We start from the raw sequence: 26,816 nt of genomic DNA, 5'->3' as shown, positions 1-26,816 counted from the left end.
GGCGGGACGACGCCGCCGTCGTCGTCGTGGTGGTGAGCGCAGCGGGAGCGGGAGGGATGGGGTGAGAGAAGGGAGGGGAGAAGGGCGGGGGCGCCGGCACGGGCTGCGCTGCGCGCCCCGCCCCACCCCGCCCCGCCACGCACGCGGAGGCAGAACCGTCCCGCCCGGAGGCGCCGCCGCGTAGACCGGCTCAGGCGCGGTCTCTGTTCGCGGGAGCCCCGCGCACACGGGCTCGGACAAGTTCTCTCTCGGGGGGAGCCGCCACGCGGGAATGCGCAGGGGCTCGACCCGTCTCTGTCCGGAGGAGCCGCTACGCGCACGGGCTTTGCTCCTGTTCTTCTCGGGAGGAGCCGCCACGCACACGGGCCTGGACGCGGTTCTTCTCGCGGGGAGCTGCTACACACACGGGCTCTGCCCCGGTCCCCGCTGGGGGAGACGCCGCGTACAGAGGCGGAGGAGCTCGGAGCAAGTCCCAGGAGCAGCTCTGGCTCTTGGGGGGAGCCGCCTCCCACAGGGGTTGGAACCCGGTTCTTCTCGCCACGCACGCGGGTTCTGCCCCAGCTCTTCTCGAGGGAAGCCGCCACGCACACGGGCTGGGAACGCGGTTCTCCTCGGAGGGAGCCGCCACGCACAGCCCCACGCGAGTTCTGCCCCATCCCTCGGGCGAGCCACCACACAGAGATGCGCAGGGGCTCCGTCCCCTCCCTCTCGAGGGGAGCGGCCACGCACACGGGCTCTGCCCCGGTACCCGCTGCGGGAGACGCCACGTACAGATGCAGAGGGTCTCGGACCCAGTCCCAGGAGCCGCCACGCACGTGGGCTCAGCTCCGGTCCTTCGCGGGGGGAGCCGCCACGCGGGGATGCGCAGGGGCTCTGCCCCGTCCCTCGCAGGGGGGAGCCGCCACGCGCACGGGCTCGGTCCCGTTGCCTCTCGTGGGGAGCCGACAGACACACGGGCTCTGCCTGGTCCCTCCCGGGGGGGACCGTCCTTCCTCGCAGCCCCCGCTTCCAGGTGTCCCCAAGCCCAGCTCTGTCCCGCCGCACGCAGTTTCGGTGGCGGAGCGCGGCGGGGCTCTCGCCTCGCTGTAGCTTCTGCTTTGCTTGGTTGTGATTCGGTCTGATAAAATTTTGGCAAACTCCGAGAGGGAAGAGTGGAGAACAAGTTGTTTTCTCCACGGTTCTCGTGCCTCTGGAGCAGAGCCTTGGCACCGGGCTGGTCCCTCGGGCAGGCGACAGCTGCCTCGAATGGCAGGAGCGCTGCTGGTCCCGAGGAAACGCCCATGGGCTTCACGGAGCGGAGGCTGGGAGCTCTGCACCAAAATTCCTGGGGGAGCCTTTGCTCTCCGAGCATGCTCTTTTGCCTCCCCACGTCGGCAGGAGCCTGCTACGTTCCTCTTCCCAACAGAGCATGTCCCGGCACAGGGCAGGAAGGGCTGAGCAGGCTTTTCCCTGCAGGGCTGATTCCAGCGAGGTCCTGCCAGGGCGCGGAGCACAGACACACACCATTTCATCTTTTTCTTGCTCTCAGTTTTGATCCTGCCGGTAAGGAGGCACATGAGAGGGAGCTGACTGGTTTAGATGTGCCGGCAAGAAGAGGAAAGCGTGGAAGGAAAGAGCAAGGACACAAGGTGTTGGTGGAGGAAACATTCTGCTGTGCATTGAAATGAATCTGCGGTCTTATGGAGTGGGGGGGAATTATGTGTGCTTGTATAATACAGGACCCTGATGCAAGGGAACTGGGTGGGCTGGATGCTGCAATTTTAGGGCAAAGTATGTCACTCTATGTGATTTTTGTAACTGTGGGTTATGATTCTGGAATTGAGTTCTGATTATTACAAGAAAGGACTAGGACATACTTTCTGTTAACCTCAGTAGGTTGAACAGTTGCTGGCAGCTTCCGTGAGGCACTTAGATCCAGGATTCTGGCTATAGGACAGTGTTTAACAAAGTGTCTGACGTGTCAGAGTTTGTAATGGAGAATCCTAAAAATATTCCAGAAAGATTTATAGTTGTTCGTCTCAGGGATTTTGTCAGCAAAGTTCTGTCAAATGCACAAACCTGAGACCAAAAGTTACTAGATGCAAAGATCAACTTTACTTGTGTTTCAAGTAGGAAATTCATGTATGAACATGAAGTTCACGTAAGAATATGTGAAACTTCTTGTATGAAGTTCAACAAGGCCAAGTGCATGGTCTTGCACCTGGGTCAGGGCAGTCCCAAGCACAAATACAAGCTGGGCAGAGAATGGATTGAGAGCAGCCTTGAAGATAAAAACTTGGAGGTGCTGGTGGATGAGAAGCTCAACATGAGCCAAAAATGTGCCCTTGCAGCACAGAAAGCCAACCATATCCTGGGCTGCATCCAAGGAAGTGTGACCAGCAGGTCAAGGGAGGTGGTTCTGCTCTTGGGAGATCTTAGCTGGAGAACTGCAGTCAGTTCTGGAGCCCTCAGCACAGGAAGGACATGGCCTGTTAGAGTGAGTCCAGAGGAGGGCCACAAATATCATCGGAGGGCTGGAGCATCTCCCATGCCAGGACAGGCTGAGAGGTGGGCTTATTCAGCCTAGAGAAGAGAAGGCTTCCAGGGAGATCTTATAGCAGCCTTCCAGTACTCAAAGGGGCTACAGGAGAGCTGGGGAGGGGCTCTTTATCAGGGAGTGCAAGGATAGGATGAGGGGTAACGGTTTTAAGCTGAAGGAGGGGAGATTTAGGTTAGATATTAGGAAGAAATGTTTTCCTGTGAGGGTGGTGAAGCACTGGCACAGGTTGCCCAGAGAAGATGCCCCATCCCTGGAGGTGTTCAAGGCCAGGTTGGATGAGGCTTTAAGCAACACCTGACTGCACATGCACACCCAAAGATTTCACGTGAGGTTATTCTGGCAAGGGTCCATTGAGCTGCCAGTGACCCCTTGAGCTCCCAGCCCCAATTCAAAAACTTTCCCAAAAGAACTCTTCCACATGCTCTGATTCCAGAACTTTCCAACCAGAGACACAGCACAGGCACCATGACGCCACACCCCACATGTTGATGGGGCACCGACCTGCCCAATGAATCATCCCTACCCAGCACACGTGTGCGTGCCCTGCCCACTACCCTGTGGATCACGTTTTCTGAAGGACTGCCCTTGACTATCTTCTAGGATGGTGATTATTTTTGTTTCCCTGCTACTTCTTGTCTTTCTCTCTCTCTCTCTCTGCCTTATTCTCTCCCCGTATTGTACCACACCTTGATTTACCACCTTTTTCTTGGCCCTTTTGGGTGAATCGTATCATATCCAAGTTCTTGTGGTAAACTGTGGTTTGAGATCTGTTTCATGATTTTTGGGTTTGTTCAAAGGAAATAGTGGATTTGAATATACCCTGAGGGTGATTTGTGGGTCACTCTGGATTGCCCCAATCCTACTGAGAAGGTCAGTGAGGGCCAGGTCATAAAAAAGAGGATGCTGAAGTGACTGCAGGTTATGGACACCACTGCAGAAATTGGTTGGCTGATGACCCTGACCCTAACAAGTACCAGAGAGCTTCCATGGGGTCAGGATGCAGCAGATACGGTGTAGGAGGAGGCTTGCACTGAAATGAATGAGGAACCCTCTAAATACTCTCTCAATACCAAAGGAATAAAAATCTGAAGCAGTAAACAAAGCACTCAGGAAAGACGAGAATAGCAGTCTTTACACAGTGAACATCTAGCCATAGTCTTGGCTGTCTCGCACTTTATGATAAGGGGATCTCAGATTTCTATTTAGCAAGAGCCTGGAAAGGCCAGGGTTCCCTAAGACCCAGGAGTTTAGTTATGAAGCCATTTATTATGGAGAGTTTGCTCTGAGAACTGAATGATATGGATGCTACCAGAGACAGTAACCAAGAGGATCATCAGTGTTAAGCATCAAGGGATGTAAATCTGTTTTAGATAGCGAGGCAGCATAGGAAACTGTTATGCCACTTCTCCCTCTCTAGTTCAGCCGTGACAAGGAAGATGTTAGCGATGTACTAGCTGAGGCTTTTTCTCACCAAGGAACTAATACAAATGTATTTCTAACCAAAAGTATCACCCTACAAACAGCTACTCCTTGTATTTGACACACTGGGTCAAATTCTATTTTTGCTCTGTACAGAAGGACAGACCACTAGTGCTGAGGGGAGCCTGCGTTAGAAATTTGCTGAGATGGTAAATTCGTAGCTAGACACCGTGGACTGATGTGATTGAGGGCTTTACTAATACAGCATTTTATCTCAGTAGTTTCAATATTCTGTTTTGCCTCTCTGTGAATTTTAAAATGCATACTTTGGTGGGGAGGAGTAGCAATCCTGTTTGCCTCTCACAAGATTTATTTGTCTTTGGAGTACAGGAAACTTCACAGAAGAACAAGCTGAGAAGGCATCCTTACACCTGACTTGTAGACTTTTTGTCTTACCCTTGAGCCTATTATCACATCTGGGGCTGACAGTCTCAGCCGGCCCGGAGACTTAACCTCCATCTGTTAGTGCTAAAGCTAGTCTGCTTGGCTCAGTTATTAGGATTAGGGGAAAATATCTTGTGACTTCAAGTTATGTTCTTAACTTAGTTGTCATGGACTGTGGTGTAAACAACAACATGCTTTGCCCTTTCCCTCTCCTCCCACTCTAACCATCAGTTAGCGACATACTGGCAGATTCTTACCCATGGGGGCAAATGCAGCTGCATGTCTTATCCATTCATTAGCTGTGGTGTTGTTCACTGGTTAAAGTAGTGCATTAATTGTAGGCTCTATTGTCTTTGTCAGTTTTACTGGTAACAGTAAGGAAAGGTTGTGAACTAACTTGCAGCAAAGGCCAAACACAAATTAGTTCTTCATTTCAGTTAACAGTGTTTCTGTAGTCAAAGGCCAAGAATTAAGGCTGACTGGAGACAGCAGTCAAAATTTCAAATTTGTACCTTGTCAGGGTTTAGCCCCAGCCAGCAACTAAACACCATGCAGCCACTCACTCACTGTCCCAAACAAGACGAGGGGAGAGAATCAAAAGGGTGAAAGTGAGAAAACTCATAGGTTGAGATAAAAACTGTTTAATTAATGAAATATTATAAAATAATAAATTATAATAAAAATGAAAATAACAGAAATAAAACCCAAGACAGACAAGTGATGCAAACAAAAGCAATTGCTTATCACCAACTGACTGATGCCAAGACAGTCCCCAAGCTGCATCCCCCTGCAACCTCCTCCCTAGTTTTATTGCTGATCATGATGTCATATGCAATATCCTTTTGGTGAGTTGGGGTCAGCTGTCCCCCTTCCAACTTTCTCTGCACCTCCAGCCTTCTCAATGGCAGGCAGTGAGGGAAGCATAAAGGGCCTTGGCTCTGTATAAGCACTGCTCAACAATAAAAAAAAACATACCTTTGTTATCAACACTGTTTCCAGCACAAATCCAAAACACAGTCCCATAGTGGCTGCTATGAAGAAAATTAACTCTGCCCAGACAAAACCAGCACATACTCGCACATCCTACATAAGAGAAAGACATTGATGGGCTTAACTGACCAGAATAAATTTAAAGGCTGTACAATTATTTTCCTGGGCAACGTTGCAGAAGACACAATGAGAAATGAGTGACATTTTTCTCTTGAGCAAATCTACTTCAAGATCCATATAATGGCCTATAGCTCCAATGCCTCTGGATCAGGAAGGAACTGAAAAGAAAAAAAAGAGGTTAAGTGCTGAGTGCTGTGGCATCTTAATTTATTCTTGGCCTTTGGACTGGAATATTGGGGCATGTCTTTGGTGCCTCAGCTATATATACAGATGCACATCTTTGAGAGACTGGTAGATAAGAGCAAGCTAGATACTCAAGAATGGGCTCCAAAACAGCTGGTCTGCTGTGGGAGAAGGGCAGTGCTACAGCAGAAAAGGGGGGGAAAAAAAAGGTTGATTTAAAGCCATCCCTTTCTGGAATTCTGTCTCTGATGCAGGGGTGATACCCTGAGACACTTTGTCCTTAGAAGTTGATCTTCCATATAATTATTGAGAAGCTAGTTTTCTTGGTGAGCCTGGGGCCTCCCTTTCCCTCCTTGTGCAAGGTAGGCCACTGAGTATCACAGGTTTCCACAATTGCTGGCCCTGGTGTTTGTTGCAAGTACTCTTTGTTTAGTTTTAGGTGATACAGCTGGTTAATTGAAATTGTAGGCAGCCATCACAGCGAAGACTAGAACATGGGATTTCCCCATCTTTCAGATGGCATTTAATCCAAAATGCATGTTAATAATAATAATGAATAATGTATTTGGAAGCAAAACCAGTCCATCTTTATGCCATCACAGACAGTCTTCTCTAAAGCTCTTCTGAGCTTCTCTCACATTGTCATCACCATGTGACACACACAAACTGGGGCAAAGTAATACAAACATGGTTATTTAAAACACTGTCTTCTTTATGGAAGCTATCGGATTAGGCCATTGGACTTAATCCCATTTAATGTCTCTGAAGGCTGGACTAAGAGCTGCAGGGCTGACAGGTGCTCTGCATCACTGTGAGCAAGCGTTCCGGCTCTAGCAGGGCACCTGGCACTTGCATAGCCACCCTCTGTACCCTGCTTTGAGCTCATGCTTTTATAGCAAAGGTTAACGGGGCCTACACTGAACTTTATTTTTTGTGAATATAACGTCTACCCCATATAGTTTGTCCCATGTACCACAGGTTATTTGGAGGAAGGGGAACTCTTGTGTCTTCATGACAAGCAAGGTTTGATCCTCAGAGGTGGTGGTACAAGAAGTAGTTACTATTACAAAAAGGCTAGAAACTTGAGGAGCTTAGTCTTGCTTTCCAATGTAGAGTTTCTGTTCTGTCATTAAGACTTAGTTGCAAAAAGGAGGCAAAACTTATGAGGTATCTGCTATGGAACATAACTGGGGGGGTTCTCAAGTTAGTAACTTCAGAGCCTTCTCTACAGGCAATAAAACCACAATATAACCATTACGTGCTCAGAATTATAATGGACATCTGGTATAAGTTATTCCCCATGCTTTTGGTTTGATGGATTACAGAACAGTCAATAGGAAATCTGTGAAATGCAAGATCCTGTTTTAAAGGGAAAAGATATCTTGGTTAAGATGCAGCAATACAAAATTGCTCCTCAAAATGTTATGAGGTTTGTGTGGTTTCACACATGCATACACCCCACTGATAAGCTGGGAGTTTCCTGGGTTAGTGTTTTAAGAAGATAGAAAGACCTGGCAATCCTAGGTTGTTTCTTCTAGAGTACTAGAGTCCAATTAGCAAGCAACAAAATTTCTTAATATTTTCAAATTGCACTCATAAACTGCAGCTATTTAGCTTGAATTGATCTTATTTGTTCCAGCAGCAAGCCCTCCCAAGGCTGTTACGTTTGATGAACTGATGGCAAAAAATCTGTCAGACTTGACTCTAGCTCATGAAATTGCTGTAAATGCAAATTTTTGCATAAAAAAGGAAGACCTCCCACAGAACAGGTAAGAGCCTGAATGTTGCAAAGAGCAGTGCTGGAGTTAGGAAGAGAGGAGAAATGAACAGAACAGCAAATTAAAACAGACATACAAAGCCAACCCCAAACATCTTGGAAGGCTATAGATTTTTATCCTGCTCTTTCAGGAGTTGCTGTCAAAGCTGTCTTGCTTGGAACAAGTGATGCAGTCCAACTGAGTTAGTTGATACACTGTCTTGTAGCATATTGCTTGAAGATAACAGGCTAATGCAATATGAATGCCTGTAGGGAAGATGAGTATCAGTCTGTTCCGTGCAGTTCCAAGCCCAGTGGAGAAGGTGAAATGTTGGTGTTCTATGCAGTTGTAAGCTCATTGGTGCCATAGTGATAAGAAGGCAGAGCTCATCATGAATGTAGCTCTGTTATTAGCCATGGAAGAGAAGCAAAAATACCTGGAGATCCAGGGGAAGTGAGAATTAATTTCCTTATGTAGGCAGCTACAATTTTCTTGCTTACAGACATGTCTAACTTAATTGTGACATTCATACTAACATTAAAATTAGTCTTTGAAAAGTGATAGAATATGTGTGAGATTTCTGGCAGAATTTATCCATACGCATACGATTGGGAAATCTGCTCTGTCCCAGCCCTTGTCTCGCTGCACACGACTGATGGAGATTGCTGCTGGTGTTGCCCAGGCCTGATAAATGATGCTTGCTTGCTAAAACTCCAAAATGACTCTTAGGGAGTTCATTTGCCGGTGTTTTGGGTCTCACTGGCAGCCTGTGCTTTGCCCTCTGTGCTTCCTGGTGGGGGAGGCAATGGTGCCACACAGGTCCAGTGAGAGGAAGCCACAATGACCCTGGCAGGTACTGCTGGCCCCGTGGAGCTGCCCAGTGGATGAGATCAACACAGCCAGAAGCAAAGAATCCATAACCACGACATGTTCCTGAGAGGAACATCTTTGCCCCATGGCAAAGATGGCGGAGCTGACGGGGGGTGGTGGGGGCAAGATGGTGAGGGGCCTCCTCAGCCCCCACCGTCCAGACACCTACTGGAACCGGGGCAGGGAGGCTCCATGGGCGTGTATTTAGAGTTTCTTTATAGCAGCACAGCGAATCATAGAATCATAGAATAGTTTGGGCTGGGAGGGACCTTAAAGATCCAACCTCCCTGCCGTGGGCAGGGACATCCCACTAGATTAGGCTGCCCAACGCCCCATCCAGCCTGGCCTTGAATGCCTCCAGGGATGGGGCAGCCACAACTTCCCTGGGCAACCTGTGCCTCACCACTCTCATGGTAAAGAAATTCTTCCTTCTATCAAGTCTAAATCTGCCCCTCTCCAGTTTATACCCATTGCCCCTCGTCCTATCACTACAAGCCTTTGTGAGCAGTCCCTCTCCAGCTTTCCTGTAGCCCCTTCAGGTACTGGAAGGTCACTATAGGTCTCCTCAGAGCCTTCTCTCCTCCAGGCTGAACAACCCCAACTCTCTCAGCCCGTCCTTGTATGGGAGGTGCTCCAGCCCCTTGATCATCTTCATAGCCCTTCTCTGGACATGTTCCAACAGTTCCATATCCTTCTTACATTGAGGATTCCAGAACTGGACACAATACCTCAGATGAGGTCTCTTGTACAAGAGAGGAACAGAGGGGCAGAATCAGCTCCCTCGACCTGCTGGCCACACTTCCTGTGATGCAGCCCAGGATACGGTTGGCCTTCTGGGCTGGAAGCACACATTGCCGGCTCATGTTGAGCTTCTCATCGACCTGCACACCCAAGTCCTTCTCTGCAGGGCTGCTCGCAAGCACGTTGTCCCCCATCGTGTACTGAGATTGGGGATTGCCTCCATCCAGCTGTAGGACCTTGCGCTTGGTCTTGTTGAACCTCGTGAAGTTCACACGGGCCCACTTCTCCAGCCTGTCCAGTCCCTCTGGTTGACATCCTGTCCTTCTGGTGTGGCAACTACACCACTCAGCTTGGTGTCATCCACAAATAGGGAGGCACAACCCCGCCATGACATGCCGCCCCCTTCCACCTCCCGCCTCCCCGGGAGACGCGGGGAGCGGCTACCGCGGAGGCTACGCCCCCGAACCGGGACGGGGCGGGGTTAACGCAGAGAGCACGCCCCATGCGATGAAACAGGCGTGGTTAAGGCGCGGCCACGCCCCCTCTCTGGGGAAGGGGCGGGGTCAGCAAGAGCGGACATGGCTCTTCCGTAAACAGCACCCAGCCCTTCCCCCGCGGGCAGCGCCCATTCAGCGCGCGGGGGGGGGGAAGGTGGCGGGGTTGGACACGCCGAGGTGATTTCCCTTGTCCGCCTCCTATTTCTCCCCGCTTGGTGCTCGCTCCTGGCAAAGAACGAGGGGACGAGGTTCCTTTTTTTTGCGGGGATAAGCGGAGGTTGACCCAGGTCCCTCGGGCTAACCTGCCATTGGCAAGCAGGAAAAGGAAGAGTCCCCCCCCGCTGTCAGCGCAGAGATGGACGCGCCCAAGGGAGACACGAATAGTCCGGGCTGGGTACTTTAACGCGGAGGGGGGGGTGTTTAAAGCACCGGCGAGCGCCGCGCAGGAGGGTGAGGAGCCGCCGGGCTCGGTGGGTGACTGGGGCAGCGCTGCGGCCGGGCTGGGCTCCCCGGGACAGGTAGGGGCAGCACTGCCACCGAGCTGCGGGGCACGGCAGGAGCTGTCTGGGAGGTGGGGGCTCCAGGTGGGTTTCGCGGACCTCGCCGTGTGTTTGCAATGCCCTGACCCTGACTGCCGTGACAGCCCTTCCCGGGGGGGGCGCGGGGCTCCCTCCAGAGCGAGGGGAACCGAGCCCTCCCCGCGGCACTTGGAAGCGAAGGGCCGGGTTCGCCCTCCGCGGGACTGGCAGAGAGCGGGCTCCCCCTCTTCGCTCCCCCTTTCCTCCACCACTTCCTTCTTTCCCCCCCCCTCCCCCCCCCCCTTCCCGGCCTTGTCCTTGGAAACGGTGTTTGTTTTGGTCGGTGAGTGCCAAACTTCTGCCTCTGTTTAAAACCGTGGAGCCGGGGGAGGAGACAGGCAGCGAAAGCGATGGAGGAAGAGGAGGAGCAGGCGAGGGAGAGGCAGAAGGGGTGCTCTTTGAGGAGGAGGGGGGTTTGTCGCCCTTGTTGCAGCCCTTCGCTCAAGGCTGTGGGTATGGGGGGGATTCCTGTGCTTGTCCCGCACACAGACACGCACTGATCTCGTTCTTAGGCGGCTTTAAGCCTCAGCAAGACAAGCCTGTCTATAAAGGGAAGAGCTGCAGAGGTAGAAAGCTAAAGGAAATAAATGTCATCCAATCGTAGAATAGTTTGGGTTGGAAGGGACCTTAAAGATCATCTAATTCCAACCCCCCTGCCATGGGCAGGGACATCCCACTAAATAAGGCTGCCCAAGGCCCCATCCAGCCTGACCTTGAACACCTCTTGTCGCCTATAAACTGTAAAAAACAAGGCATGAGGCAGTTCCTTGCATCTTAACAAAGGCTCTTTTCTGCTCCTGTGCCCTGACAAAGGTGGAGTCAGTGAAAGGGGAACTCGAGCCTGAGTGAGATGCAGTCAGTGCCAGCTTGAAGATAGCAAGGACGTAAGTGCAGGAGAATAAAGAAAGTTAAGACGTTTATAATGGTAAAACTGGACAGGGCACTTAAGTCTATCCATGCTCGCATGCTTTTTATTTGAACAAAGCTGGGCTGTGGAAAAACTTTCCTGAAGATGGTATCTGAAGAAAAAAAATACCTTTCAAACTCCCTCCCCAGGTGCTTCATAAAATAACTCTTACAGAGGAAGCCTGTCAGGAATAAAAAGAGTGTTTGTGTTCTCTAATCTAATCTTACAATCTTGATCCTAAGTGAATTATTGGGTCCTGTGGTGACCGTGGCAGAGCAAGATGCTTTTTCTTCAGTGTTGTATTCATTGCATCTTTATTAAAAAGAATAATGTAAAACTGTCTAAATAGAAGTGGAAACCATGATAATTATTTCCCTTGTTAGTTTAATTGGAAACTTGGGGTCTGTACATCTAGAAGATACTTTCAGCTTGATCTCCCATTTAGAGTTTATACTTAAAAAACCCCTGCAGAATAGTACTGATGGAAAGCAAACAGTGCAGTGAAGCCCAGTGTGAAGGTATCCAACATAATATTAAAGTAAACATCAGTTGTTTTTAATGCAGGAAGAGTAAAGCCAGTTGTAACCACACGCTGACCCTTTAATTGAATAGACAGGATATTAAGCTGTGAATTAAACAACAGCCTAATATGTAATATTTAATGAACAACTTGGAAATAAAATATCATTGTCTATTCAAGATGGTGAATTCCAAAGAGATCTTGCAAGGCTAAGGGGCTTTCCGAAATATTTTTATTTGGGAATTCTATTAACCTAAACTTAAAATTCTCTGTGGACTTGGCCCTTAATGAATTATGAGGTCTGTGCTGTCTCAAAAAGTATGAGGAAAAGCATCTCTTTCAGTGTATGCTGTAAAGAAGGGAGTAACTCATTTGTCTGTTACAACTAATTAGAAAAGCCTTTTTTTTTGGTTTGTACTTTCCTTTGGTATGCTCAATGAATGTAGTTTTCTCTAAGCTTTTTAGCTGTCAGGCAGCATATGTAAAAACCACAAATGGCATATCTGGATTCTGCTTCTGTATTCATGTGTGTTTACTTTGATGTGCTTGTTGTCTTGCTTATCTCTCAAACTTATAATCAGCAATAATGTCCTGAATCTGCAGAATACACTTGTTCTTTCTTACCATTCCGTTTGAGACATCCTATTAGGAAATATATTTACAGTGGCAAAGATTGCAGGTTTTTTCAGTGTGTCATCTCCTGTTACGTTGCTGAAACTTCCTAATTTAAATTAAGTCTTCTGATGCCTTCTACTGGCAACTCTGCTATCCCTATGTGTACATGTGTTGTAGGAACATTTATGATCTTGGTACATCAAAGTACGTCATTTCTCTTTGAATACAGTTATTTGTTGCTGAAAGATCCTTTGCTGGGGCTAGTATACAAAGGCTTAATGTATACAGAATTTTAGTTTCTACCTTAATGATTTGATCCTCTTGGGAAGCAAGATTGGCGTAGAAAATGCAATGCCAACTGGCCACCATGGCTGGGTTAGTACTTCCTGTCAGGAACAAGTTGTAAATCTGAAAATTTACAAATTTGACTATTTATCAGAATTGTCATAGTGACAGTTAAGAGGTAGTTCTTGAACGATGTATAAATTGTGTGAGAATTCTGCATTTTTTAATGGTCATTTAACTTCTTCCGTGTTCTTAACACCTAGACTGAAGCAGTAGACACGTCAAAGTGCTTATAGGTGGGTGACTTATGAGACCCTTTGGGCCAGTACACCGCTAACAACATTAATCAGTTGTTTCGATGGACCAGGTGCAGCATTAACTTGTTGGAGGTTAGTTATTTATATATAAATAAATGAGTTCTATGCATTATTAAAGCGTAGAAATGGAGTGTTCTGATGCTGATCCAGAAGTAATAGTGGGAGAGTAATCCAAGCTTTGCAGGCTCTGTAAGTTTACTGTATTTAAGTGAGCAGTTCCACATCAAGAACCTGGAGTGCATTCTACAGTTATGTTACTTGTCACTATTAGTTTCTGGATAGCGCGAGCTTTGAGATCTGTAATACAGATCTTAATCAAAGAAATTGTTTTATTCTCGTGTCACATTAACTGGTGACTTATTTCTAATTGTAACTTGGACAAATACAGTTCCAACTCAAAAACATCTTATACTTTTGGTTTTCTATGTTCTCTTGAAACTGAGTTTGTTTAGTTAATACTGCTTAAAATAATCTGCTTGCTTTTAATTGCTTTTTAGAAAAAATAAAATTGCTGTTCTGTTGAAAGAGTTAGGACCACCCCTAGTGCTGTAAGTTTTGAACTCATGACCTCTATATCCTGATGAGAAGTTTCTTACTGGCTTCTCCAGTAAGGTAATAAGCTGTCAACTATGTTCTTGATGATTAATTCTTTTCACAGAAAACACCATAAAACATTAGATGAATAAGGCACTCAAATGTATCATCTTTCCTCTCGGGAGAGGAAGAGGAGTAGTAAACATACACTTAACAAGTATTAATCATCTCAATTAACAGGGGAACACTCATCAGTGTAATACATCAACAAGCTATAAAGATCTATTCAGGATGAGCTGGTACCCAAAAAATTAAACGCCCTAAGCTGTAACTAGGTGCCAGCCTAAAGAAGTCTTCATTCGTATTCCCTTTTGCCTGTCTCTTGATCCCACAATATGTTGATTCACATAAGTACAGACAAAGGTCATCCTTTTGCTGCCAGAAGTGACTTTTTCCAAGTCCAGAAGTTTCAAAGTGCAGTATTACATGCTTGCTGAGGTTGATGCAATTTAATTATAAATGGAGTCATATTACTTAAATTTGCTGACAAAAAACGTTGGCTATGTCTCTTCATAAAGTGTACTACAGAGTGCTTCATAGCCATAATCAAAGATGGACAGCTCCTTTTGGTATTTGGGCCAAATTCCTTCAGTAGTAATTAGGAGTAACTTCCAGTTTCTCATTTTAATATGCTTATGAATATATTTTTCACTTCCTGTCATACAACTGTAATCCTCTCTATCGCACTCTGCAGCTGTCCAAATTCTCTGCAGTTGCAGATTATCTGCCTGGGAGGCAGTTTCTTCGTGTAGACTAAGCATGACGCTTCTCAGTGTTATTTGTAGTGTATGCTGAATATAATGTTAGATACCTAGAGTTACCATTTGACTTAAAACAGAAAATGCTTCGACCCTCACGCCTAGGGGGAGTATTTTTTTAGGGGGGGTCTATGCTGTTGGCAGTCTGATTCTGAGCAAAGACCCACCCAAAGCAGCAGGCCAGGCTTCTAGCTAGCCCATTAGAAATGTAATAACTCTGAATTATTTGTCTGTTCTCCCATAGCAACTTCTGTGTTTGCTTCAGAGTTGTTGCACTCGGTGTGGACCATTTGTGGAAGGAAACTAATTGCTAAACATCACTTGTTAGCGAAGTCGGGTGGGGGATGGTAGCATTGTGGGCTGCCTTTATGGACAATGAGAACTGCCAAAATTCTGACAACAAACAACTTCAGGGGTTACTGTAGGCAGTCTTTTATAAATATAGCTAATTTACAGACTGTTTCCAACATGACCGCTAAGATAGGAGACTACAGAAGGTGCTTGCAGAACAGGTGTACTTAGTTAATAACTCTATGATTCTGTGTGTCAAACCAGATACTTTCTGTAACACCTTTTTAAGAAAACCAGCTATGGGTTCTTCATTCATGATATAATGGTCAGTATCTGACTTCTGAAATGATGATTTGTAAATGGTGAGATGGAATGTCAGCTATGATGTGTTAAAAATAAGATTGACAATGAAGATAATGATAATGACTCTTATGCTCTTGTCACCCAGAGTTGTTGAGATTGACCACTGGGATATGGCCACACTTTAATGACTCTGGGTGGGATTGACTTCATCCCCCCGGATATGCAGTGAAAGCAATTCTGTGTATAAATGTTCTATGAAATCACTGCTTTGCAGAAGCATTCTGAGGACAAATCTCCAGTCTTCTCCAGCACTGAATAATGTGTACCTGCCTTAATGATTAAATTAAACTATTAAGCGTAAGTTTCTTTGTTTCACTTTTGAGAAACAAACAAAAAAAAGTAAGTGCTAGTTTCATGGGAAGTGTATTTGTCTTTCCAGGGCTTATTTACTGTAGCAACTAAAGTGAGTCAGAATGCCGCTCAATGATGACCAGAACAGCGATTCAGATTCTTCACGCCTCTCTGAAAGCACAGCTTCTTCTAGCGACTCTGAGTATTCAAGACAGAGCTTTAACAGTGATTCTTCAAGCAAACCCAGTTCCCCAGCATGTAAGCCTATTTCAGCCTTACCTGCATTGTGCATAGACAGATAAGGCTAACCTATCTCATTTCTCTTTGCCATCATGGGTAGAACCTGGGATTCTGAATTCTGTTTAAGAGTATTTAGAGAAAAGCATGGCTTTCTCTCTGCTAAGAAGCAGCGCCTCTCCTTGTGTGTGGACCACCGGCAGCTGTGTCCGTGGGGGTCTCCCTGTGCACTCCTTCCCTTCAGAAAGTGTAAGAAAAGTGTGCCACCGTGGATGTCTTAGTCTTGAGCTAATCTTGATGTTGGTAGCAATCTCCCACTCAAACAGATATGTCTTTGTGCAAAGGGTGGGTTTCTCCTGTTTGATCTGTACATGTAAAAGTGAAATCTGTAACTTATGGATTTTTACTATTGCATCAAGTTATTTAAAATTATCTTGAATTCATGTTTTTTCTTTTGTAAATATTAGGATCAAACAGAAAACACACATTTGCACAAGGGAGGTATTTTGAGTAAAGATAAATAAAGTCTTGGTTAAGATGTGCTTCATGTTCATGTCTGTAAGCATTCTCAGACCGTGCATACTTTTTAGTGTCTATGTAAGCAAAGTCTTAAATTAAAACAAGCTTGTTAGGAGAGGTGCCATTGGCAGCTGGATCTTTGTCTTTCTTTGCCAGTCTTCAAGGGATGAGTTCCAAATGCTAAATTAAATGACAGACTTTGAGAGGCTAGAAACTTGGGGAGCATAGTCTTGCTTTCCAATGTAGAGTTTCTGTTCTGCCATTAAGACTTAGTTGCAAAAAGGAGGCAAAACTTATGAGGTATCTGCTATGGAACATAACTGGGGGGGTTCTCAAGTTAGTAACTTCAAAGCCTTCTCTACAGGCAATAAAACCACAATATAACCATTACGTGCCCAGAATTATAATGGACATCTGGCATAAGTTATTCCCCATGCTTTTGCTTTGATGGATTACAGAACAGTCAATAGGAAATCTGTGAAATGCAAGATCCTGTTTTAAAGGGAAAAGATATCTTGGTTAAGATGCAGCAATACAAAATTGCTCCTCAAAATGTTATGAGGTTTGTGTGGTTTCACACATGCATACACCCCACTGATAAGCTGGGAGTTTCCTGGGTTAGTGTTTTAAGAAGATAGAAAGACCTGGCAATCCTAGGTTGTTTCTTCTAGAGTACTAGAGTCCAATTAGCAAGCAACAAAATTTCTTAATATTTTCAAATTGCACTCATAAACTGCAGCTATTTAGCTTGAATTGATCTTATTTGTTCCAGCAGCAAGCCCTCCCAAGGCTGTTACGTTTGATGAACTGATGGCAGCTGCAAAAAATCTGTCAGACTTGACTCTAGCTCATGAAATTGCTGTAAATGCAAATTTTTGCATAAAAAAGGAAGACCTCCCACAGAACAGGTAAGAGCCTGAATGTTGCAAAGAGCAGTGCTGGAGTTAGGAAGAGAGGAGAAACAAACAGAACAGCAAATTAAAACAGACATACAAAGCCAACCCCAAACATCTTGGAAGGCTATAGATTTTTATCCTGCTCTTTCAGGAGTTGCTGTCAAAGCTGTCTTGCTTGGAACAAGTGATGCAGTCCAACTGAGTTAGTTGATACACTGTCTTGTAGCATATTGCTGGAAGATAACAGGCTAATGCAATATGAATGCCTGTAGGGAAGATGAGTATCAGTCTGTTCCGTGCAGTTCCAAGCCCAGTGGAGAAGATGAAATGTTGGTGTTCTATGGAGTTGTAAGCTCATTGGTGCCATAGTGATAAGAAGGCAGAGCTCATCATGAATGTAGCTCTGTTATTAGCCGTGGAAGAGAAGCAAAAATACCTGGAGATCCAGGGGAAGTGAGAAGTACTTTCCTAGAGTAGGCAGCTGCAATTTTCTTGCTTACAGACATATTGAATTTAATGACCTCGTCTTTACTTAGAGAGATCTTATGTAAAAAAACCAGAGTTCTAATTGCATGAGTCCCTGATATTTGATAACTGATAATTATCTATATGACAGAGAATAGTTTTTGAGAGAGCTCAGTGCATAAAATGCCAGGCTAGGACAAAGAATACCAATTTGATAAGGGAAAAGGAAAGGTTATATTTCTTTGCCTACATCTGAAGCGGTGGTATCACCTTATAAAATACAGGTGTTTTAGGAATGATTTGCCAAGTTAAACCACATTTTGTGAGCTGATGATTCACATCTCAATAAAGATAGGATTGCAGGGCACAATAACTGGTGAGTTGTTCTCTGTTTCCCAATAAGTCATTAGACTAATCTAAAACAAATTTAGGAAAGCTAGTTGGAAGTCTTTTCTGTATCTCACTGACTCATTCCACAGCCTTGCAGGCAGAGTGAAACAAATTGTACACAAAGCCTTTTGGGATGTTTTGGAATCGGAACTGAATGAAGATCCTCCAGAATATGAACATGCTATCAAGCTCTTTGAAGAAATAAAGGAGGTAATGTTCATCCTTCCCTGCCCCTCAGTATTGTTTTGACAGCTTAGGTCTGAGAGTATCTTACTTCTGTGAAGGGTCTACTAGCTCAGTCAAGCCAACACCTTCAGGTTTGTTCTTTTAAGATGAAAAAATGATTATTCAGAACTGCAATAGCTGTCTGTTTATAGCATGTTTAACCATGAACGTGGCCACATGTGTGCTGTGGCATGTCTTCTCAGCTTCCGTTGCAGGGTAGTTTAGTTGCGAGTCAGTGCTTTTCTCAAAGCTTCACATCTCTAGTAGCTTCTTTCCAGCAACATACTGTGAGCTTACGGCATGAAGAGGAGTATAAACATGACTGCACCTGCCCAAATAAGTTTTATTGTTCATGAATATCACACAAAGGAGCATACAAGCCTTCAATCCTGACACAATGCTAAGTCTTTCAAAATTTTGAGTTAGTAAATGTTTGTTTTACAGGGCAGCCTCTCAGTTTTTGAAGAAATGTCATTGTTGACATGCTTTCTGGTTTACCAGCTTTGAGCATTTTTGCAGAAGTGTGCGGTGATCCTTCTAACAGTCCTTCTTTCCTGCTACATCAGATAATGTTCGGTCTTAACATATCTTGTTATAGCTGGTCAGCTAAGTACACTTGACACTAGTATTAAGCTCTTTACCATGTTTACTAAGTGGTTTGTTTTTTATTGATAAGCTTTTCCTTTTTTTCCCCCCCTACTTTAGATTCTTCTTTCCTTCCTGACACCTGGAGCAAACAGGATGCAAAATCAAATTTGTGAAGTTCTAGATACAGATCTTATAAGACAGCAGGCAGAACACAATGCTGTTGATATTCATGGGCTAGCTAATTATATCATCAACACTATGGGAAAGTTATGTGCTCCAATAAGAGATGACGACATAAAACAGTTAAAAGCAACTGACAATATCGTAGAATTACTGAGGTTGGTATTTGGGTGGTTTTTTTTTAGAGGAAAAACCTCTTTGAAACAGTACTGGGCAGTGAAAGAGTGTGGTAGAGTCTTAAAAAAAATAATCTTAAATTGTCAGTTAAACGTAACAGCTGTTTTCACACTATAGGAAAACTTATTTTTATATGGGAGAATTAAAGGGGAGGAGCCATGACATCCCATGGCCAAAATATTATGTGTATCTTAATTTTTAATGAAAGGGGTAGAATGTCTAGATCAAACACTACCAGCTAAGCTACTGTACAACAAATAAAAAGCAGTATTGCAATAGTTTGTGTTTCTTCAGTCCTGTTCATCCTTACAAAATTTCAGTAGCACATTTGTACTGTCCCTTCTTGAACCATTTATTGCATGCTTCCTCTAGGAGGCCAAAATTTGGATTTAAAATCTCTTCAGTAAAGGTCTTATCACTTGAACCTGAGTAAAACACTCACATAAAAGGGCAGAAACCAGTTTACTGCTCCTTAGGTACACTGAAGTATTAAGAGTAACTGATAGTTGTTCTGCTGTTTTCTTACAGCTTGGAGCATATACAGGGACCAAAGCAAGTGGGACAGAAGGATTGTTTATCATGATGCAATGAGTGACTGAGAAGTTAAAATCTCTTCATGTGGGCTGAAATGTACCTATTGATGTAGTTCTTGGAAAACCCCTTCTTTCTGTTACAGGCCTGTAGCATTTAGTGGTGCTGCATATTTGTCCTATTCTCTGTAATTCCCACCAAGCCCTGTGCACAGTCCTCCTTCAGATATACTCGAAGATAGGTAGCATCTTTTACACTGAAATACCAAGAAAGGAATTTTCTTTTCCCAGAATTGAAATCAAAATGCTGATGTAGGTGTACTTCTTGTGCACTGGTTAAAATCAACAGACTATTGAAATTATCAAATTTTAAACTCCTCCTTTCAGACAAATATTCCGTGTTTTGGACCTGATGAAAATGGATATGGCTAATTATACGATTCAAAAACTTAGGCCATACCTCCAGCATAATTTGGTGGACTATGAAAGAGCAAAATTCCAGGAAATTCTTGAAGAAACACCAAGTAAGTATCATGCTATATTTGATTTAAGCCTTTATTTAGAAAGAGGACTGTTTAAAGGCATGCTATGGAGTCTATCAATTGCAGTTATTTGGAGGAAAACTCGGGTTTTTCTGTCTGGATCTAATGCAAAAATACTTTGACAAACAAGCTACCATTGGACAATTGCTTAACTTGCTGTAAAATATCTTTATCTGTAATCTGAGGTGCTTTCAGACAAATTTCTATTTGCTAAATTGGTTGGTATCTTAAAAACAAACAAATATTGGTTTTTACTGTCTAGAGGTGGAAGTCGAACATACTGAAAGATGAGACTTAATCTCTTCTGTACATAACAAGTCTGGGTTTAGTCTGAAGTAAACATGTAAAACCAGTTAGGGTGCCGAACATAACAGGTGAATGTTAATGCCCCTGTGCTTCTTGTTTGGTTAGGAGGAACTCTTTCTAACCCAAAATGTTACTCCACCTACGTTTTGCTGTGGGAATGACTTACATTCTTGGCCTGAAAGTCGGAAGGAACAGGATCAGGTTTTTGAGAAACAAAAGACCAGCTTTGAGGGAAAAGTGATGCAAAGTTAACTTTATCCACTATTGCAGGTTTTGTATAATATGGCTAAAGACCATTCAGAAGAATATATTTTCCGAGAAGAAGAAGTAAATCTACTAATGTCTGGAACAGGGGCTTCTGAAATGGGAACGCTGAGCCACCAATATAGCCTGCAGTGTTTGTGTAGGCAGCATGAGAGAGAACTCTTTACAAGCATCATTTGCTATGAATACCATTTATTTCCTTTCACCTGTACTTTCTAGTCCTGTGCCTCAACTATTAAGTGGCTTCCCTGAAAAAGGGGAAAAAATGCTTTGGGAACTTGGAGTTTGAAGCTTTTTTTCCTTATTTTTTTTTACCCAAAAATCTTGGCTGAAGTCTCAACAATTTGTTAGACTAACTAGCTAGAATTTTAAAGCAACCACTGGAAGATGATCAGTAGAAAAAAGGGAGAGAATTTAGGTGTGTGAGGTCTTAGCTGTCCATTATGTCTTCAGAAGTTCAGTACTCTTACTTACGTGTACAACACTTTTCCTCAAGCAACTGCTTATTTTGATAAAAGCATGCAGTAAATCTGCTGATTTGCAATGCTTAGGTGCCCTGGACCTCACAACAGAATGGATAAAGGAATCTATAGAAGATGAATTGTCATCTATTCCTGATGAATCTTCATCATCCCCTGGTGCTGATAGTAGTTCTAAACCAACTATTAGTCCTGTACTGGTGCTAAACAACAGCTACTTGAAACTGTTACAGTGGGATTATCGCAAAACAATTCCAGAGGTAAGAAGTATATATTGGTGTCTTCAGATTTCTAGCTACGTGAAAACATTGGTGTAGTATAATAATCCTGCTGTTGATGGCAATAGGTGAACTATTCTCTTGCACTTTCTGAATTTCTGAAAGGTAAATTTGAAATTTGGAGAGTATATGTGGGTATAGTTTCTGAAAAGAGGTGTGCAAGTCAACAGCTAGAAAAGAACAATGTAAAAGTGGTTTTCCTTCTGTCCAGTCGTAGTTCACCAGGTCCACCCTAAGAGCAGTCTTTGCCATGGTCAAAGATTGGGCCTTGTACAGACAGCACTTAGAGTTATGTCTTTGAGAGAACTGGTTATAGCCTCCTGTTTTTCAAACAGCAGCAGCAATTGATGGGATCTAAAAATCGGTAAAAACTTGAAGCTCCCTGAAGTAGGTATTCACCCTTTCTGAACTGAATCAGCGTTTGGTTTTTCCCTCAGGCTCCTCATGACTGATCCTGGCGACTTGGCCGTCAGGGCTAAAATTAGCATCTGCAGTGAGCGCCTTAACTGTACTTACAAGGGGCCTGGCAGAGACTTTGCTAAGTACAGGGGATGCTCTTAGTACTCTCAGTCAGCGAATGGAAGGGAAACCGCCTTATTTTTACCTTCCTTCCAACAGTTTTGAGTAAGAGCTACGTACAGGTATCCTCTGGTGGATCTAGTTTATCACACTATAAAGCTACTACCAGACAGTTAAATGGTAATGCCTCTGTGCTTCTCATTTGGTTAGGATGAACTCTTTCTAACCCAAGATGTTAATCCAGCCACATTTTGCTGTGGGAATGACTTACGTTCTTGGTATGATCTACTGGCTTTTTGCCTGTAGCAGGTTATGTATCACTTGCAGAACCTGCTCTTGTGGTTGAACTGATGCTTGTCCTGCACAGTTGTTCGCTACCATCCGTCAGTTACAGATTGTGGTATTTTTCAAAGGAGAGCTGAATCCAGAAGACTATTGTCTGTAACCTTCATCACTACAGTGTCCTCTGGATCCCCCGAGCATTTGACATGATGGGCTGAATTGCTGGTCACAGATTCTGTCAGCAGTGATAAGGAATAAGATGCAATGTTTTCAGTTTTCTCTGCACTGAAAACATAGCCATACAAAATGTCACTTTGTGCAATACTACATATTCAGGGTATTTCAGCTGCTGTCTCTTCTGACTTTGCATACCTGTGATTAAAAATATTAATGATTTGTGACTACATCATTTGTGTCCTTTTCCCTGCCTCTCTCCCTCTGTATTACTAAGTCAGTATTATTGTTTCAATTCTAGACTCTAATAACAGATGAAGGTCGTCTTCAGGAGTTGAAAGAAAAGCTGAATCAATTAAAAATTATAGCTTGTGTTTGTCTCATAACAAACAATATGGTGGGTCCAGCAATTGTAGATGTGCCGGACTTTGCTGATGAACTGAAAAGGATCTGTGTTCCTCTTCTCGAAGATATGAACAAGAAGTAAGGCCTTATCTTTATCACTTTTTTTTTTTACAAGAAGTACCAGGTGGATCTGAAAACTGTTGGAAACAATTCAAATGTCATAGCCAGTGCTTGCTAATCATAGGAAGATGCCAAATTTTAATAATCTATGTTTATATTCCCTTTACAGTATATATTCACTGTTTGTTAGGCACATGGTTTCAAAGTTGTGTTTTATGAAGTTATATTTTAATGAAATATTAATCTTGATGTTAGACTACAGAATTTGGAGCCTAGTACAAAAGTTCATTCGTAGATTCCTAATACTGGAGAGACTATGGCAATATGTTTGTCAAATTGTCTTAACAGTTGCTTCAAAATTGTTGTAGGTAGTTTAAGCTATTTGGTTCCGTATTTCTGCTACCACTTGCGCTACAAACAAGTCTGATCTGAAAGTGTGTTTCATTAAATAATTTTCCGCTATGCTTTTTCTCATGAAATTCTGCACACGTATCCCAAGAAAACACCTAAGCATAAGAGCGAAATGAACTGGTGTCACTGCTGCACATTTGAAATCATTTTCCCCACCTTTGAATCACAATTAGGTCCTTATTTTATCTTCCACATGGAGATTCATCCTGTGTCTGTAGATGCGCATGGATCTGCAAGAGGAAAAGATAACTATTCTAAATTCTCTCATTGCAAAGAGCAGGTGTAAAATAAAAGGGGAGGGAGACAAGTGAGGTCACCTTAAACCTATACTGCAGAAACTGCAAAAGTCAGTGCTGTTCTGTTTCTTTCTTCCAGGACTTTTGATTTGAAGGAGGCTCTGAATGCAATTGGTGTCCAGATTTGCAACAAAGTGAACAGGTCTCTAACTGAAAGAGGTCTTCCCACTCTTAATGCAGAAATGCAGAGTAATTTAATGGGTCAAATTGCTCATATTGTTGAGGAGAATAATCCTATCAGTTCCTTGATAGGTTAGTAAAATAATACATAATTTTATGTGTCTGAATATAAATTTACTCTCAGCAAGCTAAATCAAGTGTCTAAGTATTTTTATAAAGCCCTTTTCTTACTGCATTAAAACACTGGGGCAACTAAGAAAATATGGTTTACCTGTAGATGGTGTTCTTGATATGCTGCAGAGCATGGTTAATTTCAGCTAGAAATAATTTTAAAAGTATATGTGCAAACAGGCTTACATGTGCTGGTGATTTTGAGAAGAATTTAGAAAAATAAGTGCTACTGTTTCCCTTCTGTTTGTTCTGGTTTTGAACCTAGTGTGTATTTTCTTTGAGTCTGCTTTATACTGGGCAATGTAACTTGTTGCAGCAGGTTTTTGCTGTGCCCACCTCGCAGGAACCAACTTTCAGAGGCTTTCTTTATTATTTTCCACTGTAACATGGGCTTGGGAAAGAGTTACCTACATTGTTGGGTTTTTTCTGTGCTGATGTGAAGAGTGCTTATAAAGCGTGTATGTCTTCGTCTTGGGGTTTACATTTGTTCTGAGCATACTTTGTTCCATTCCAGACAAACGAATCCAGTTCTTCATGAGAAGCTTGCTTGCTCTTCCGAGTTTTCAGATGCGTATGCCTGCTATGCCAGGAGGCCTTTCTGTGGTTCAGACAGAGATGGAGTTGGTTGGATCTCAGTATGCAAGCATTGTAAACTTCAATAAAAAAGTGTATGGACCATTCTATGCAAGCATATTTAGAAAACTACTTTTTCCTGAGATGGCAGTGGGAAAAGCAGAGACAGAAACAGTTGCCAACTAAAAGAATGTGACTTATTGCTGTATGCTGCCTTTTTACCTTTCAAGACAGTGCTCTGACTTCCCCACTAGGAACAGCCCACTCTGTGACTATTATAAGAGAGATCTTGTAAAATGCATACAGGAAGTTTCTGAAATTCACTGGAAAAAAATTAATTTCAATGACATATTTTAATATACTAAATTTGTTTAATGGATTGTGTCACTTGTAATAGCCAGTGAAATACTAGTTTTCAAGGCAAGCATTTGTTGTGGTTTGCAGTGGGAAAGAGCTGGGAAAGTACTTACTGTTTTGACACCATTAAAACAATGTTATTTTTCAAATTAAATATATTTACATATAGCAATGCAATTATAGAATGAAAAAACAATTGTAGATAAAATGCACTATGCTTACAGTGTATTTTCTTAGAGCAATATCTAATGAAACTTATGTTTCTGGGGAGACTTTGAAGTAAAAGAAGTATGGTAAAACTGCTTCTGTAACCAAAACCAGGTTCGTAGTAGGCCAAGTCCTGGTACTCCTGCTGTTATTGGTACCAGAACTTAGCCTCTGTTACATTAAGGAATGCCAGTATTATAAGCTGTTCAGAGTACAGCAGTTACAGAAGAAGTGTTCACCACTTAAAGTAGGAATAATTAAGAACTCAACTGTAATTGAGATTAGTGATAAACGCCTAAGAAACATGGGGGAGGGTAAATTGCTGTATATAATTTTTATAAGCATTTTGTTTATCCAGTGGAGGTCATACAGATCTTAAATCTAACAAGGATATGTACTGATCTTTGATCTTAATGGGTATTAAGTATTTTTAAGTTGAATGTTTCCAACCTTTATTCCCCAAAGCACTTGAGAGTGATCTTAAAGAGTACAGAGCATCTTCCCCTTGTACATTCTGTTAGATGAAGGCATAAACTCTTTGAAACTTATACTTGGCTCTGAAAGCCAGAACCCAAAGGATTAGTGATTCTTGAAAATGTGATTAGATTCACTGAGATTGTGAGAAATACTTAAGATTTCTTCAAATTCCTTTTGAAGAGGTCCCAAAACTTAATTCCCATACAAGGCAACAAGACTCTTACATAAGAAAACAAATAACTTGAAATTGAGAAATGTGGAAGTAAACTTCAGTAAGTTTACACAGGCTTTATTTTGCTTATTTCAGATTACTAGGAATAGTTACTGCTGGAATACATATTATAGACATGTTCCTGTCTATGAAATTGAATCATAATTTACTTGAAAATTATCTTTTAATATATTGCCATATAGTGGTCCTTTTAAAACATTAGATATATAAAAACTCCATGTGATACAAGTTATATAACTTGTTCTTAGTATTTTATATTACAATCTATTTTTTATGAGAGACAAAAAATCACCTGTAAAAGCTGAATGTGTCACACCAATTGTGGATGTACATTACGATGTCTAGGATAAAGGTCTAAAAAACTGGGCATTATTAGCACTGTGGTTTTGTAGTCCATTTTTTCAGAATTGTCTACTCTTCTTTTAGTAAGGGAAACTGCTTCTAGTCAGTTGTTCCTCCATGTTCAGGGACTTTGGCCACATGTACGTGATAAGAAAAACTTTCTTAAAAATGCCTTTTTAGAAAAGAAATTTCTCTAGTGCACTTCTGCTCTGTCCCTTGTAAGAACATTGCACAAAATAAAGTGAATACATGTTTTAAAGGCAACTGTTTCCTGATGCCTAAAAAACCTGAGAAAGGAACTCTTGGAATATAGTAATTGTGCCACTAGGTAAAACAGGCTTGCTCATATGAATACGAATTTTTATATGTAACTCAAAATCATCTAGAGAAGAATGCATTTTGAAAGCAACCATGGGTAACTAAACCTTAGTCATTTGCTACATCCTTAGAAATACCTGAACTATTTTGAGCTTCAGCCAAAAGAGGATTTTGTGAACATTTGAAGAGGATTTATAACACATTTATATGAACATTTTATCATAATACTTTATATGCATTCTATTGTAAAAATAGGTACCAATTAAACTATAGTTCTTTAATGTACTGAGGAAGCCATCATACTAGTTTTTACCAGTAAATACTCAAAAAAAAAAAAAGAGGATTTGGGTTTTTTTGTGATTAAGGTAACTTGCAAAGGGCATTTTATAGCATGGCCTATGTTTCAAGTGATTGTTTAATGTATCTTATTTTTTATTTAATACTTCAAACATCGACATTGCATCTGTTTAATGTCATGTGTTGCATGCTGTTGAAGCTACTGTGGCTGAAATGCACCTGCCTCTACTCTGAAGCTGTCCTTGTGAAACAAGGTGTCATTCTGTAGCAGCTTTCTTTGTTGAAATACAAATAGTTGAGGTTTTGTATGCGTTAAATTTTGTTTGTGATACCATTGGTGGTTAAAAATCTTTTATGCAAGTTGTTTCTTAAATGTAATGGATTCATAAATGCCTAAGATAAATGACTGCACTAATAATA

At 42.9% G+C, this 26,816-nt stretch overlaps 1 protein-coding gene across 17 annotated transcripts; it reads left to right on the top strand.

Annotated features, from left to right (window-relative positions):
- Positions 1-9: 9 nt before the first annotated feature.
- Positions 10-26,816, top strand: TCP11L2 (t-complex 11 like 2). 17 transcript variants are annotated; one of them, XM_054071095.1, is made up of 12 exons: positions 9,771-10,078; positions 12,729-12,854; positions 15,003-15,085; positions 15,168-15,337; positions 16,608-16,743; positions 17,676-17,796; positions 18,517-18,737; positions 19,674-19,810; positions 20,950-21,137; positions 22,432-22,613; positions 23,382-23,554; positions 24,108-26,816. In XM_054071095.1, the coding sequence occupies exons 4-12, from the start codon at positions 15,202-15,204 to the stop codon at positions 24,350-24,352; spliced, it is 1,539 nt and encodes a 512-aa protein (XP_053927070.1). In that variant the 5' UTR covers positions 9,771-10,078; positions 12,729-12,854; positions 15,003-15,085; positions 15,168-15,201; the 3' UTR covers positions 24,353-26,816. The 17 variants fall into 17 exon arrangements, with proteins under 17 accessions (XP_053927136.1, XP_053927049.1, XP_053927126.1 ...); XM_054071040.1 differs by having other exon boundaries at positions 14,874-15,085; XM_054071085.1 differs by having other exon boundaries at positions 9,996-10,010; positions 14,874-15,085.

The sequence above is a fragment of the Cuculus canorus genome, chromosome 1, assembly GCF_017976375.1.
Source record: "Cuculus canorus isolate bCucCan1 chromosome 1, bCucCan1.pri, whole genome shotgun sequence".
NCBI lineage: Eukaryota > Metazoa > Chordata > Aves > Cuculiformes > Cuculidae > Cuculus > Cuculus canorus.
The sequence above is the reverse complement of the archived record's forward strand: the minus strand, read 5'-3'. Positions and strand labels throughout refer to the sequence as shown.

Excerpts from the sequence above, each read along its gene's own strand:
- TCP11L2 (XM_054071161.1), top strand. The coding sequence starts at position 15,202 with ATGCCGCTCAATGATGACCAGAACAGCGATTCAGATTCTTCACGCCTC. Across the intron at positions 19,811-20,949 it reads AATTCTTGAAGAAACACCAA|GTGCCCTGGACCTCACAACA; the intron begins GTAAGTATCATG and ends TGCAATGCTTAG. Across the intron at positions 23,555-24,107 it reads TCCTATCAGTTCCTTGATAG|ACAAACGAATCCAGTTCTTC; the intron begins GTTAGTAAAATA and ends GTTCCATTCCAG.